Source organism: Telmatherina bonti (assembly GCF_933228915.1).
Source record: "Telmatherina bonti genome assembly, chromosome: 16".
Lineage (NCBI taxonomy): Eukaryota > Metazoa > Chordata > Actinopteri > Atheriniformes > Telmatherinidae > Telmatherina > Telmatherina bonti.
Window position 1 is genome coordinate 20,863,936 of NC_136614.1, and position 17,036 is coordinate 20,880,971.

Below are 17,036 nucleotides of genomic sequence, written 5' to 3' on the forward strand. Positions count from 1 at the left end.
AACTGGTTAATTTGTTTCAAATATCAAGCATTAATGATTGTCTCTATAATGGTAATTTTACCTGAGATGCCTTTGGACACGGTGTCATGATGTGTGTTTTGTATTTTTAGTTTTGGTTTCTTGTGTTTGTATGTTTAGTTATGGTCTTCCCTGTTTGGTTCCCTTGTTGTTTAGCCTTTGTTCCTGTTCATTAGATTCACCTGGTCTCATTTAGTTCATTCACTTCACCTGTGTCTCGTTTTGTTCCTGACCATTTATACCCCTTGGTTTCTGTTCCCAGTGCTGGTCCATTGCTTGTGTTTGTTTCCCTTCTGCTCAGTTCAATGTTCTGCATTTAAAACATCTTCATTTTTGCATCCCTGTTTCCGCATTTGGGTCCTTACCTCCACCACAGCCCTGACACAGTGTCAGCAACCTCAGCCTAACTGGAGCACCTTTCTTTTTATGTTTATGTAAGTTTGCCAGGTGAAGGAGGAGGAGGAGGGGGGGGGTAAAGATTAATGTCTTCAGCTTACAAAAATAGTTTGTGCAAGTTGGAAGTCATACATACAAATCTGTTGTTCTCTTTTGAGTTGGAGTCAAAAACTTCATGATGAGAAAAGGGAATAAAGGGGATAAATTTCCCATATCTCTCCACACAAGGTTCCCATAACCAGCAAACCTAAATAGCATAGCTGTCTCAGCCCAGCCTGACAGCATTAGTGCTGCAGGTGTATTTTTAGCCCAATATGAGGTCTGTTATGCAAGTATGTGAATATATATGTGTAGCACAACACTGGCGAGAGCCTGGGAGGTGTCATCTCGCCCCTGTTGGGGTGTCAGCTGGCACAAAATTTTAATTGGCAGGAAGTAACACAGGTTTATGCTATGATATGCTTTGCCAATGTGCTCTGTTGTGACAGGTGGGCTGGGAGCTGGTGTTGAGAAACAAGGCTTGAGGTTTGTGTGCAATACCATATTGTTGTGATAATGAAATGTATTATTTAAATTAGGCTTTGATGCAAAGCTCGAGTCAGAAAACTGCAACATGTGCAACAGTAAATCTGTGCCTTTTAATTTGAGTTTGGGTCCTCTTTTTAAACTTTACTAACTAATCTTCTTTCTAAAGTTCAGACAGTGTGGTTACATGCACGGTTATAGCTGAATCTGATCATTTATTTAGGCCACTTTCTTCACCCCAGTGTACATGCACAGATGGTTATTAGTCACATCACAGCTATGTGGACTTTGTGGAACAAAGCTCAAGATGCTCTGCTTCTTCTAACTTTCAATGTAAGAAATTGTTGTACATTTAAGTATAACCTCATAAGTTGAGTCACACACGTATCGGAATTACACAGTCTCCAGCCACATTATCTGGGTGTGTTAGTCCAGTTTTACGGGATTCAGTTTCTGAAAATTTCAGTTCAGTCAACAGGATTATATATATTGTTTTCCATTTTAAAAGTCGGACTATCAAAATTTTTGCTGTTTTTTAGTTTCTTCTCTGCTATCCTGACTTTAGGTTTCCAGTCACAAGAGAAACAAATCTGAGCTCTTTCAGAACGTCACAAAATCAATGTGAATCAGACATGTTAATGTTTAAATGTTTTAAAATGAAAAACTAGGCTGCATAGTGTCAGAGGGTGTTGGTCAGGGCTGTCCTGATCGCACTGTTTCACTTCTGATACGGATACTGACACCACAGGTCAGGTATCGGCCAATGCCCGATATTGATACTTAGCTGTGTTTTGAGCCAAAGGTTATGCATATTGACCTGATAATTGATTTTATTCTTGGTTTATGTTAGATTTGTTTGTTTTTCAAACCTCACCTCTAAAACCCCCTTTTAACAGGCCAATTTAAAAAAAAAAAAAAAAAAAAAAAAAAAGGCTGCAACACAAAGCACGAGGAAAATCTGACCCATTTATTATTTACTAACAGGTGTAATGAAATTTAAACTTGCAGACATATTAAATAAAATAATTTAAAATAAATTAAAAAAAAACCTTGTGTATAATAACAGATGGTACTTTAAACATTACTGCAGTTGGAAATAAGATGAGTAAAGCCAGTAACAAACTAGGTATTTCAGTTAATGGAATTTGGCAGGCTTAAAGAGAGAACATTTCACTCTGTTATGCACTAAACAAGGTTTTGATGGTGATGATTCTCGGTTGCACAGGTTGCGGTCATACTAATAGCTTGAATTAAAAGCAGCTGGACCTTTTTTTTTTTTTTACCGGGATCTTGAGGATGTTTCACTTGGAGAAAGTCCACTGTGTTTTTACAATCTTGGACTAAGTTCATTTCTAATATATGTTCTAGTTAGACAAACTTGTAGCTGTTCAAATGTATAAACACATCAAAGCTTGAGGGAGATGTTGGCGTACTCATTGGGTTGGAGAGTTGGAAGGACTGTAATGACATTATAATCTCATTTTTGTATAACCCGCGTAATCCAGGTGATTATCCAGATCAAGGCGGATTGTCTGTTAAAACGAATGTATTAGGACTTTTTTCTTGATGTTTAGTTTTTTTGTTTTTTTTTGTTTTTTTTGTTTAAATGAAAGAAAATAACAATCTAATTAATTTCCTAACATATGCATGACACTTAAAAGATCATAAACATCTTAGCATCCGATAGTTATATTTAGGGCTGTTTGACCATATTTGTTTTCTGTCATTTTTGTGTGTCAGTTTTTGTCGTTGTACAAGTACTAAGTATATAAGAAACAAAGTGAAAGGTTATAGAATGATTAAAAAAAAAAATAATAATAAAAAAAAGCGGAAAAGTGTTTTGTGTTTTTTTTTTTTTTTTTTTTATTCCAGCTGCAAAGAAAAAGTATTTAAACCAACCAAAGAAAAGGGTCTAATAGGTTTTACAAACTTTCTTTCGGCTGTTTTCCATTGAAAATGAGCAGTTTATATCCGGCTTTGTAAATGCGTATCGCTGATTTAAACCAGCTGCTTGCAAGCTTTGCCAGTTTCCTCCGCTATTGGCTGCTGCAGCTCTGCCAGCTTCTCTGATTAGATGGCTGAGTTTTTATGTCTGCAGCTGCTCATAGTTCAGAAAGTAGCCCAAGTCTACAGTTTTTGTATAGGTTCCCAGAATCACTGGATCACTGAACAAAGCATCAAATGTTAAGGCTTATTTGACAGAGTCATTGCCATCACCACAAAGCTGAGGGATCAGGCAACTTTTTTGAAACAGAGAGCACATTTATTTTTGCTTTACAACTTTCTTTTAAGTCCTAGGGAAACTTGTACTGAGCGCCTGTGTTGCTAAATAATTCACAGCTCTTGATGCACTCATGCAACAGTTGAATTGTTTGCCCCCACAGGTTATTGGATGGCTGTCCATATGTAAAGACACATTTCTATTTTTAAATTTGCTTTTATGTAAGTTGATGGCAATACTCTTGCAATCTGAGAAAGCATTGAATTCATTTCCTTGAAAAGTACCAGAGAAGGCATGAAAATGGCGTTTCATATGAAGTATTCATGTTATGGGTTTCTGTGGTAAGATTGTAGGATTGTTGTGAAAGAAGGTCCATGCACAAGGCTAATTTTTAGAAAGCTCTTCCATTACTGCGAGTTCTTTACTTTGTAAATTTAACACATGTATGAATCATTTGGTTTAACCAATTTGTTTCATCCTGGTCAAGTTATATAATCAGTGATACCATAAGCAGTGGTTGGAAGTACTGAAGTAATTGAAAATGAATATTATACCCAGTTTTTAGCTAAATATGTTTCAGGGTTGAGTGCCGTAGCTTGAATAGGACTTTTTTTATGACGATGAACTCAAAGTGTACACACAGTGTGTGATCCTGTGGTCAGAACCACACATTTTTATCTCCGCCAAATCCTGGATCCCGTATCATGGCGATCCAATCAGGAACATTTGTGTACACACTGTCAGGCTGTTTGATTTGAATCCCTGCAGGTTTCCTCACTGCTTTGCTGCTGGTTACTTCTTCTCATGAGGCTGGTGGCAAGCAGGGGCTACTTTTTTTTTTCCCTGTAGTGTTTTGCATGCCATGTTCATTCATGTCTTGTCAAAGCTGTCTGCTTTCTGTGGTCCTTGTGGAAATAATTTCTTACCTACTTTAAAAAATATATATATGATTAAATACTGGTTCTGTGTCTCTTCAAAGTCATCTAAAATGCAAAGCTCTTGACTTTCTCCACATTGATGAGTTTGTAGTTGTTGTGAATTAAGTAAATACTCCTTTAGGATTTATTTGAGCCACTTTTGGACAAACCACTGTAGCCCCCTTTGCTCTCCTGTGACACGTGCCATCCCTCGACCTGCTTTATGCTTCTGCACAATGGTTGAGAAATCCCACATCTGCCCCTTATTTGCTTTCTCACATTGCATTCATTCATCAAGAGCTTTCACTGTTCTGGCACAATTGTAGCCTTTTCCACAGTAAATTGGTGGCAGTGGGAAGCACCTACTAAGATGAATATATCATTAAAAGTAGCAGCAGGATGGTAAGGGGTGTGTAGATGGAAAAGAGCCCGACTAGCATGTAAAATAAAATATAATCACAAGAATGTTACATATTTTTTGTGTAATAAGCACTGGAGAGGATTTGATAATGAAACGCACAGCAGTGATGGCCTTCTGTTTTACTGACATGTCAGCATCCAAGTTAGCAGAAAAACTAATCCGACTTTGTAAAAATACAAAAAAAAAAACTTGATTAGCTCTCCATTGGATGGATAATTATGAAACTGAAAATAAATAATCATATTTTTGCTGTGAATGATGGTTCAGTCGGGCTGAAGCAAACCACAATACAATGCCAGCTATACCACACCAGTCTTTGCCAGTAATTATTTATATTTACATTATGCAGGATTACATTTAAAATGGCAATGATTCAGCAGAGATATGTCTTCTCCATGCATCAGAGGTTGGAGTCAGAGGACTCTATACTGATTCAATCCAGTATTGGTATACTGGATTGGATTAAATCTTTAATTAAGATCAAATTGATATGATCATCTCGTGTTTATCATTTGGTGGAACATTCTGTGTCGTCAATCTCCACTTAAAGATTTTCTCTGAAATCTTTAAGTCCTGTAGAATGTGAGTGTGTTAGATTAAAACCCTTTGCTACTGCATAATGCTGTAGGTCACACTTATTTGGTTTTGTGAATTTGTATGGATTTAAGGTAAACCTCCATCGTTCTCTTGCTGCTTCACATTTTGATTTTATTCTCTGTCAGATCTTCAGTATTTTATAATTGATTTTTCATGGGAACCTGTGAAAAAAATGGCATAATTCCCATGATAACAACTTTGTCATATGCTGTCATAGTATGGTGTGGAAACCTCAACAGGTAAAAACATCATGTATGTGTGTGCTATTGTGTGTTTAATGTGGAAAATCCTCATGTGTACACAGCACAGATTATTTTAGATTATTTCATGTCCGGTCAGTGAAGCAGTAAATTTATCCTGCAGTCAAATGTCTGACCCCAAAGCAGTCAAAAGCAAGGTTTACAGTTCCTGCTTGTTTATGATGTGCCAACATGCATCAAGAAAATGTAATGACTTATGCAAAGAATTTACACGACAAAAACTGGCAACAGCTGCTTTATGAAAAGACCCCCACTGAGGAAAAAAATCACAACTTGTGTCTTTTCTGGGCGCTTTCATGTTGTGACACTTTAATTCACCGATTATTCTTATTCATATTCCCCAGCAGAGTACGTTCTCATTATCATGTCTTTGCATCGATGTCATTTAAGCTGGATTGATCAAAATAAATAAAAAATATTGCTCGTCTAGGTTTTTCAGCCTCCTCTGCCTAAGATAGTCACTTGCTTCTCTCCATCTTCTTTTTTTTGTGGCTGCCATGCTTAGTTTTCTATCTTTGTTTTTTATTTCCCCACACATCACCATTGTCCTCAGAAATAACTCTTGCAACCCTCTAGGTTAAGAGGAAAGTTGTTGGGAGGATAACACATTCCATCATTGGGAGGAGACAAGTCTCAGGGATGGGACAGAAGCTCTCAGCTCAGCTCATGAACCGTGGACAACGAACAACTGTGGAAAAAAATATGAGAAAGTGAGGATGTTTGTGCAAAAAAACATTGCAATCTTTAGATTATAATATTTGAATTAGTTATATTTTACTGAAAATATTGGACATTAAAGACACTTTTGTCATTTCCCCGTCACTCGCCCCCTATCGACGGCTAATTTAGCTTCCATCTTGCATCTTTCCTGACCTGTTAGCTCTCTCTAGCCAGCAAAAGATAATCTAACAATTACCCTTGTTTAGTCCCTTTTTCTCTTTTAATCTTCTTAATTTCTTTGCTAAATCAGCAACGTGGTGTGTTCAAAACAGCCAGTGTGTTTTCTCTTGTGAAGTGAACCTCTGCTGCAATGTCACACGTCGTCCCAAATAAACAAGTTATAAAGTGGGGTGTCTCAGCCTCGGGACGCTGCTGGGAAGCAGCGGCTCCAGAAACAGACATGATAGATGTCAGTGTCATCGAAAGAGTCCGGAACGTAGAGTTTTAAGGTCAGAAAGTTACGTAATGCATCTTTAAATTAGCCCAAAACTTGCCCATCACCATGAAGTTAATGCTAGAGGGTTAAGTGCTAACTTATCTCTCCTCTTGTTTCCTCCTTGGTTGTTGCTATAGTTGGTGGTATTTTAAGACTACTCCAGTTTGCGCATCACTTTTACAAAAGCTACAACTCGAGATTGCGCCGATATCTCCGTGTCAGATATTTCCACTGAAGTCTTTAAATACCTCAAAAATGTTCCTCATTCTTTAAAACCAGGGATCAACACCCCAAAACCCAACTCCACAAACCTATGCGTCACATTGCCTCTTTGCAGTGATTTCACTGACTTTGGATGTCATATGAAGGTAGTTACAATCTTACAGCTTCTCTTTTATTCTGAACATTAAGCATAACAATTACCCTTATGTTTTTTTTTTTTGTTTTGTTTTTTTTTTATTCTTATTCCATCCATCTTTTATTTTTATTACTGGTAATATTTTTCTTTCTATTAGTGATTTGTTTAATTTAACTCAACAAATTTAACCACCTTTCAGCCTTTTCCATTGCTCAGAGAATTTCTATTTAAATTAAATTTATGATCATATTGAGCCTGTTGGTTAGAATGTGGAACTGCTAATGCATTTTACAGAAGATCAATGATTCTCTGCTTGATGCTTGTTGTCTCCTGTTCTTACATGAAGCAGTCATGGATCTAGTTGTTGAGGCTTCTTTCATAACGGATGCATTTAAAAATCCATCCTGGCAGGTAGATGCACATGGCTTGCGCTCTGTAAGACCACTTGAGATCATACAAAGTGTTGGTATCCATTGGATTGGATGCCAAGTGCACGTGAAGACATGCAAAGGAAAAAAAATAACCAAAGGAAGAAATAAACTTCGAGAGGATGTATTTTTATTCTCGTAATGGGTAAAGAATGAATGCAGTGCTTGCTTTTGTATCATCAATGCAAACCTAATTCAAACCACTTCAGCCTAGGCTTCAAGAGGAGCATGTTTTCCTTTTATGGTCTCTGATGCCCCCAATTGAGATGTTTCCAAGATGACTCACCGTCCTATAGCTGGGCAGCTTCCTAGAATAGTCTTTGCCCTATTTTTTTCTTTGTTTTATAAATACAGTCAATAATCATGTTTATTCCTCAATGACTGAGATACTGCTAAAAATACAGGCAACCATTGAAAGCACCAGATATCAATTAAAATGTAATCAATGCCTTAATGAGACATTATCGCTGTGGAGACCAAGCAGCCAGTCGGTCCGCTGGAACACCTGATCTCCACATCACTGCACATGCTTCCTGTAATTAAACACAAGCTAACAGGAGAGAAGTAGTGTTAGCATGATTAACTGGTGCTATCACAGAGTGTGATGTGCTCTAGATGATGTTATGTCCTCAATCTCTCCTAAACCTTTAGCTCTCTGTTCTCATATTTCTTTCCCCCATTCTGTCTATTCCTGTGTCTGATTCGTTGTCGCGCTTTCCATGTTTTTGCCACTGCATCCTTACAACTAATGTTTTTAAATCCTCTAAGGCTGTGACATGTTTTGCATACCAGTGGATGGCAGTTACATGCTATTGGTTTCATGCTTTGACCATTTTATTTTAGACTAGAAAAGCTCAATTGCTGGTTGGAATGGTTAGTTTTGTTTTTTTTTTTTACTCTACACAATACTGATAACTATGTTTGATATATGTATTCAGTACTTGATTGCTATTAAATTTGATACACAGGCGTATGTCTGCCTCAGAAAGTTAGTCAAAAAGTTAATTAATATTGTTGGGTAATTTACACGTTAAATTAAGTAGGGGAACATATTACCTGGTAGGGGTGGGAAAATCCACAATTTTAAAATTGATTTTTTTTTTTTTTTCTAAATTGATTTTTTTCAAATAAATAAAAATAATCCATTATGAAATTTTAGTAATTTTTATTGTTTTGATTGATCTTTTTACTTGTCGTCTTGGGCACTGTAGCAGCAGAATGATGGTCTGACTTCTGTGTTGTTTTTTCCTAATTGAAATCAAGAAAAAAGATGAGCCAAAAAAAGTTTGTTTTTAATCTACAAAAATCAGCAACATTGAAGAATTGTTAGAATCGCAATTTAAATCGAATAGGCACCCAAACAATCGGAATCGAAACGATCAGGACACAAGCATATCATCACAGCCCTATTACCTGGTGTATTTGGCTTGAACTTACAGGCGCTGTTTTTTGGACTTGTTAAAAGATTTTCCTTTGTTCAAAGTAGTAGAAGCCTGGAATGACTCAGATTTAATGTCTGTAAACATTATATGTTTTGTCATTGCAGTCTGCTTTGTTCTTTCTTGCTTGTGTTCTTTGGTGCATAATGAATATAATTTATGTGCGCAAAGACGTGCTACAATTTTCTACAAAATCACAAGATTTGTAAGTATCAGAGCACTAATAAAAATTCCCATCTCCCATCTATATGCTCTTGCTCTCTCTCATCTCTGTAGGTAGCAGTGTCACAGCATAAGGATGCCGCTGGTGAAGCGCACCATCGAGCCCAGGCACCTGTGCCACACGGTGCTGCCAAGGAACATCAAGAACGAGCTGGAGTGTGTGACTAACATCTCCTTGGCCAGCGTCATCCGCCAGCTCAGCAGCCTCAGTCAGTAACATGATGACTCATATACTAATACAAGACACTACACATGGTTCATATATATACACACACTGATTCCTGCCAGTTCTGTCAGTGCAGCAATTTTTGTCACATCAACAGCAATATTATTAAGATTTTTTTCTTTTAATATGGTTTGAGCGAGTCACTGCAGAGCAAAAATGAAAGCTGTTTAATTTTTCTATATTGTCCAGATGGAGATTTTTCATCACGACTAAAAAAATGATAAATATTCATTTGTGACTCAAATTGTTTAAAAAGAAGAGAAACTTTAATTTTAGAGCTTTCAATTAATATCATGATTTGGGGCCAAACCAATTGGCAAAAAGCTGTCAAAAAAAGTGTCCGATTCTGCATGTGATGTTCAAAATTTCACAAAAAATTTCACAGCTTGGGCATTTTGTTAATGACTGAGGCCATTTACTAAAATGAATACAAATCAGAGTGAGTCGGACTTGGTAGCTGTGCGTAATTTGTCAACACTGCAGGTGCAGCTTGTTTCTTGTAAAAACAGGTCAGTTTTCCAACTCCTCACTGAGCTTTTTGACTGATCAAAGAGTCCACACAAGGGATCCCCAATTGTGGTCCTTGAGGACTGACGTGCTGCAAGTTTTGCAAGTGGGTTGCTGTGGGGAAGCCTCTTAAATCTGCAGAATACTGGTCGTCGAGGACCAGGTTTTAGAATTCACTGTCTATATATTAGCTTTCTTCATTTAAAAGCCTGATTTCACACAAAAAATTGTAGGGCTCCAGCTGTAACTTTAACTGCTTTTCTAATTGTTTACAAAGTTCAGAACCATGGACAGCGAATAAGTGTGATTATTAAGTCATTAGAGCCTGTTGAGTTGAAATAACTAGAATATGGAAAACAGTGGAAACTTTGTGGGCTCAGCTCACTTTGTTGTAAATAAATCCTGACTGATTAGTTTCAGTTTTAATTCTGTTGATAAGTGATCAATTAACCTCAGATGCCTATTCTGTGGGTGGGACGAAGCTGGAGTATCTGTAGAGAACTCACGCATACACGGGGAGAACATGCAAACACAGAAAGGCCACTGTTCAGTTTTTTTAAAAAATTTATTTGACATAGTTCTGATATGTTTTGTCTTGAATGGTATGAAACAATTATTGCTACAAATGATCAGAAAATTTAAGCGACGGCACAAAGCCACCTTAAATTACAAAAACTAAAACAGTCGCGGTCACTACATTGAGCTCTACAAATGATAGAACAGAAGCTCAGATGCATGCAAAGTGTACCATATGGCTGTCTTTGGTACATCTCCAGCAATCAGATCTTTATTAAAGCAGTCAGCTGACACCACTTTGTTCTACAAAGAAGTCCAACTCTTAGTAACTGTGAAGATCTGGAATGCTGAGACAGAAGAACAGCGCAGTTAGCTGTGATTGTGTTTGACAAACATTTTGAGTTTAAAACAAAAGCAGGGACCCGCAGTAAGTGTTGCAAATTATTGAAGTTTCCAGAGTTGGTTGACACGAACCAGAACTGACAGCTGCATTAAAGTGAAAATACTCTGTGGAAGAGGAATTATGCTTTAAACAACTAAGTAAACACTTGCAATTTGCTTCACTGCATGGGTTCATATATTTCAGATAAATATATTTTTTTCCAAAGAGCTGGTTTTAAAACAGCATAATGAAAAAATAGATTCTTAAATTACATGTGTTTGCAGGTAAATATGCAGAGGACCTGTTTGGAGAGCTGTTCAATGAAGCCCATTCCTTCTCCTTCCGGGTCAACTCACTGCAGGAGCGAGTAGACCGCCTCTCCATCAGTGTCACACAGCTGGACCCCAAAGAAGAAGAATGTGAGTACTGATGCCACACAGTCAAATGCATTTGTTTAACTTTTCTCTTCGCCCATTTTAACCTAACTAGAAATATCATCTAGTTTTCATTATGATTGAAGAAAAGTTCTTTAATCTGATTCACATTTTAAAAAAATAGAAATGAAAAAGCTGGAATAGACACAACTTTCCAATAAAAAGTTCTGATAATTATGTTCGCACTGTGAGGCTGTGTCAAATTTGTCATGCCTGTTGGGTAGATTTCATCATCCATGTTAAAGTGGAACTATTAAGTGCATTTCAGGCTAATATATTTTTATTTCTAAGCCCAGAAGGGCTGGGATTGATGGAGTTATTGTCAAAAATCGCTTTATTTACTTCAGACCGACCCTCTCCGTAGGCTGTCAGATCAGCCTGTGGTCAAAACGAGTGGATTGAGACTCTTCCGCATTAAGCCCCGCCTCCCACCACCGCGCTACATTGGGAGCGTGCACCGCACTTGCTTTTGTCGTCATTGTAACATCTCATAAACAGAAGGATTAGGCTCATATGAACTCAATTAAAAAAAAAAAAAAAAAAAAAAAAAAAAAACAATGTCAACACATAGCATACAGCCCTACATGTTGGAACCTGAATCAGACCCTGAAAACAAAGTGGAAAACAGCAACCCACAGCAACGAATGCAGCAGGATGTCTCTCTTTGGTAAACTCACCAGCCATCGTTGGAAATAACTTTATCCCACGTTTTCCACCCGCCTGATGTATTTGCACATGCCCTTGTTAACCAGTAGAAGGTAACCAATCACCGAACCTTATCCCCCAGGACGTCACAAGGATTTCCAAGTAGAAAAAACTCTCTAAAACGACGCGTTTTTCGTTGACATGGAAACCGAACGGAGAGCGTGCTGGAACTCAAACTCAAACATGCGTTTAGGTGATAAAAAACAGTGCCGTTCACATGTCTGATGAGGATTCAACACTGTAACACTGTAGAAAGCTCAGAAAACTCCAAATACCATAATAGCACCCTTTTAAGTTTTACCTTTGAAATGTCAAACGTGTTCTTTATTTACTATTTTTAATCTTGAATATTTTATAAATACAAAGTCACTTTTGTAAAATCTTCTCCCGTCATTATTATTATTAGTATTATTATTTTATTTATTTATTTATTTATTTTTTAACTTAATCTGGGCCTGATCCATTGCAGAGGTCTGTCAGCATACCGTAGCACATGCATCTCTGACACCAGTGTTAATGGCTGTTATAGGAGGAACAAGGAGCTTTGAGATTGTGTCATTTTTCATCCACTACACAGAGTACAACTTTGGCACTATTAGAAACCTCATCCCAGGTTTCATTTTTGCTGGATGCTCATTCACCCAATAAAAATATTTTCTTTGCCAGGACAGGATCATTAGGAACTGTTGTGTGCAGTAAAAAGGGAAAAAAAACGACAATACTCAGTGTAAACTTCTGGGTAATCCAGGTTGCTCTGAAAGGGGAGAGGCAGGATGACAGGATAGTGTATGTAGTGTGGAGTTTGCAATGGGTGCACAGTAAAAAGAGAGAATCACAGCAGTATAATGCCACGCTCCAAGGCGCTGTATCGATTTCCCATGGGCCAGCAGTGTGTTTACGGCTTTGCACAATACTACTCTAACTGCTTCCTTGTCATGGACAGAGACAGTAAAATGCTCACTCCGTTGTACCCGCTGGTTATGGCTTCTTTTGAGAATGCAAGCTGAGGCTTTGGTACCTTTTTACAAGCCAGTGAATTGTTTTACTTTTTGCGGAACCATGAGTTTTGACTTCAAACATTGTGGAGATGCAAAGTAAACTGTTTTAGTTTGCACTCTTTTCACTTTACTATAAAATAAACCTCTAGTTTTAATAACTTTCTGTGTATCTCCATGCAACCTCTGTCTGCATCTTCTCTCTCTCTGATCCACCACTTTCCCATGCTCTCTCATCCCCTCACCCTGACCCTTTCCAAATATGGTAGCTGTGCTAGTTGTATAATTGAGAGTGATCTAATTGTAAGGGTCTGCTGTGCAGGTCTTGTTTGGTAATTGAGTCCTGCAGAGGTTTTTGGTGAATAGGCATACACTAACGTAAACCAGTGCATTTTTTTTTTACATTTTTCACCAGGTTGCTTTAATGTTCATCCATTTAGATATACATATATAGGACTGTATTTGGACCCAGACTGTAAATCTGCATTGAAGAGTTTGTGTGTGTCTTCATCTGAACATGTAATCCATGGGTTTATCTCACTTAATAAATAATCTTGACGATCCCCTTATAGCCCATAGTGTTTGCTTCAGAGCCTGTGGATAAGAATCAGCTCAGTTGCAATTTAAGTGAGTCGTGGTGGGAAGGGTTGGGGGGAGGGAGAGAAAGATGGAAGGATTGAGGGAAGGGCGGATAATACAGGGCACTGCAGCAAAAGCACTGGAGTGTAAAAGGATTTGTAGTGCAGAATTTTTCTGGGCCTCTTCTGCAGGTAACAGACGTTTCCCACTCAGTTCAACTCCTCCACATTCATTTATGTCCACATGAAATTATCTTGAAAATGGAAAAGAAAAGAAAACATACTTCCAATTTTGTCCTATGACTCATTGAGATTTATGAAATCAAAAGATAAAATAGCAAAGTAGTCTGATGTGTTTTGCTGGCAAAGATGTTTCAGAGTGACATGAAGATGGACAGCTGCGGGAGGGGTGTTTGTTTTCCTGTAAATGCCTCCTTGCATCTCCTGTCTCCACCCTTCTTTTATCCTTATATGACCAAACACACACACCTCTACAAGAAGATGCTCTTCATGTAAGCAGAAGACTTGCCTTGTAATTGTTTGTGTGGTTTTGTGGTTGCTGTGAGAGGAGGCGTGAAGCAGAGGGGAATGAGTGCATGCAGGGATGGGACCATAAATCAGGACGGTGGAGGGGTGAAGATAGGAGGATGAGGGTCAGAGAGGATGGAGGAAAATGGTACACACAATAAGTGTTTCTACAGATAGCAGCTGCAAACCCATTTCTTCATTTGAAGCTCTAAAACATTAAATGATCCAATTAATAGCTTGACCCAGCTGGTAGTTTAATGTTGGAAAGGTGGCAAAACATGCAGCATTTTATTACCGCCACTGATGGAAACAATGAATTTTAGGAAGTCTTTTCTGTAAATGCAGCATTTCAGACTTGACCTTTCTGCTGGTCACATGAAAGTTTTGGAAACTCAGGCTTTACTTTTTCCTTTTTTTTTTTTTTTTGTTAACTGGGTAACCTCCTTTTAGGGAAACCATACCCATGTCACAGGTGAAAGAAAACTTATTCTGAAACTATTTGTTTGTTTAGCCAGAGATCGAAAACTCTGACATTTAATGTACAATAACTGAGGAAGTGAGACATTTATAGATCAAGCCAGTAAATCTAAAAAAAAAAAAAAAAAAAAAGTTGAATGAAGTTTATAGATCCCCGCCCCAACCCCACAGTGATTACAGTTTCTGTCTGCGCAGTGACCACATGCCTGCGACAACAATTTGAATTGATTCCTGTTTGTATCTAATTTTAATCTAAATGTTTGTTTTTGATATTCCTCATTTGTATGCTGAAATCTCGTGGATAAACTTTGTTAAAAACTTTGTCTAAAAATGATTTTTTATTTACTGTTAAACTATAAGAACATTTTATAGTATTTTTAAGCAGGTGTGAGTGGTTGTTGTGGAAATAAATGAAGTGGATAATATCTAATCAATCATTTGAGCATGTTTAAAACTTAAATTCACAGTCATTAGTTCAATTTAGACCTCAGTGCAGAAATGGTTATATCTTAATTTAGGGAATTATTGAGCTAATTGAGGGGAAAAATACTACACTGTTTTGATGTAAGCAGAAACTGTTCATATTAATGACACAATGAACATTGAAATAAGAATAAGAATAATAGTTTTGTCATCTGTTGTAATATGAAGAAATGGCATGTAATGGTATTAACCCTGTATATTCTGGTGCGGTGAAGCAAACTGAAATTATTGCACTTGGAGAAAATCACCTACAGCGAAAGCAAAAACTGGTGAAAAGCCAGAGTCACTGTGTCTTGATTTAATTTACACAATGGTAAGGAGTGGAACGGGGGGTCCTATAGGGGAAAACATACCATATAAACACGGAGATGCCTTATTCCAGGAAAAAGGGAAAAAAAAAAAGCCTGAGGTATAAACAACTTAAATGAAACTGTCAGCTTTGGCTGAGGCTGTGACATCTATCTCAGTGTCTTCTACCTGTAGGTACTGTCAGTGAGTCATTGAGTTGAAAACATGACTGCTGTTCCTCTTCATCAATGCACTTTTTCAGCATTCTTTGTGATCTTCTAAGACCTTTTTGCTCTGTTCATTCTTGGAATTATGCTCATTGGATGGCGTATCAGAAGCACTGGAAGTAATGGCCAAACTTGAAGATGCTGTATTTTCTGTCAACATTCATGGAAATATAGTGAGCATAAATGTGTTCAAGGCTGCTGAAAGACAACGTGATCAACCTGATACGTTCTCTAGAGCACTGTTTCTCAAATGGGGGTGGGCATTTCAGGGGGTACGTGAAATTTTTTGAAGACATATCTTCTTATGTTTTCTTTAAAACGTCCATAAATATAGTATTATATAAATATTTAGTATATTTCAATAAATGTACATTCATAAACTGAATTTACATTTAGATCTACACTATTTCATTTCTCTCAAAGTCTCACATTCCGACATCAATTAAACCTCAACCATTACAAGCCAAACCATATCCATCAGTCACTGTCGCCTTGACAACGCAAACAATGGAGTCCTGGTTGAAGCGTGGTGAAGATGTTTAAAACAAACCAATAAAGGGATTTTGTTTCTTTGTCTTTGAATTTCCAGTAGATTAAGCATAAAAGGTATGTTTGCTTAAAACGACACCCTATTTAGCCTTTGCAAACCAAAATAATGCTAATTGATATGTTTATTTATTCGTAAAACAGGGAAGTGCAAGCTAACCAAATTTGGTGACTTGGGATTGAGATTTATTTTAATATCAGAAATTAAAATTCCACACTCACAGCTATCCACGTGTAATTTGATACCCAAAGACCATCAAACATGTTGCAAACAGTGAAAATTACTGTAAACAGTGATTTCCTCTGGACTAAAGTACTAATAATTAAGGGATTCCTATAAATAATGTACAATGCTGTACTTGCAAAAATTGCAAAATTCTAATATAAGCACTAGCACACGTTGGTCATCAAACATTTAACACATTTATTTTGCTAACTTTGGAAAATTATACACTAAGGTGTGAAGCAACGTAAAACCAATAACATTCCACAGATTTCCAACTTTTAATGAAAGTAAGCAGATATTCAGCGTCGGCTCCAGTGTCCGATCATAGAATGATATCTCCCTGCATTAACATCACAAATATGTGACATCTCGCTGAGTGCAGGTACAGAACTCAAGGCCACATGAACAGGCCCAATCTTACCTCAAGTTAGGTAAATAATTTGGAGAATGAAGTGGTTTTTATTGGCCAATGATAAAAATGTTCCTATGTCTAAGACATCCCCGTAGCATAAGTTAAAAGGGCAGGAAACTGTCACATGATCACCAGTCAGCCCTGTTCAAGTTGGTGAGAGAATGGACAAGTGAAATAAGTGTTAATTAGAAATAACTGTTTGTGTATACTTAGCTTTAGCTATAAAGATTAGTCATGTGATCTGTGTATTGGGTACTGTGCATCCTGGTCTGTTACACCTGTGGAGCTTCGCCTGGTTTGGCTACTAATGCAGACACACTACAGAGGCAGCCGCTAAAGCAGTCCATGATATGGACACACACTGAAGTGAGTTATGTTTTATCAGCCTAGAGCATAAGGTTACAGGGTGGAGGATGGCAGAAGAGATGAAGGATGCTTAGCTGAAGGTCGGGAAGAGACATGGGAAGGAGGGGTGGATAGATTGATATATGCAGTGGCTTTGGTTGCGCTGTAGTCGATGTCAAAAGAGCATTATCATATAAATTTAT

The 17,036-nt window shown here is 37.5% G+C and overlaps 1 protein-coding gene across 2 annotated transcripts in view; it reads left to right on the forward strand.

Moving 5' to 3' along the window:
• wasf1 (WASP family member 1) overlaps positions 1-17,036 on the forward strand; it is a 58,863-nt gene that overhangs the window by 12,488 nt on the left and 29,339 nt on the right. For both annotated transcript variants that reach the window (XM_079255476.1, XM_079255477.1), the window contains exons 2-3: positions 9,013-9,167; positions 10,874-11,008. In XM_079255476.1, the coding sequence (XP_079111602.1) occupies positions 9,035-9,167; positions 10,874-11,008 (268 nt within the window). In that variant the 5' untranslated portion in view covers positions 9,013-9,034. The remainder of the gene's footprint in view (positions 1-9,012; positions 9,168-10,873; positions 11,009-17,036) is intronic.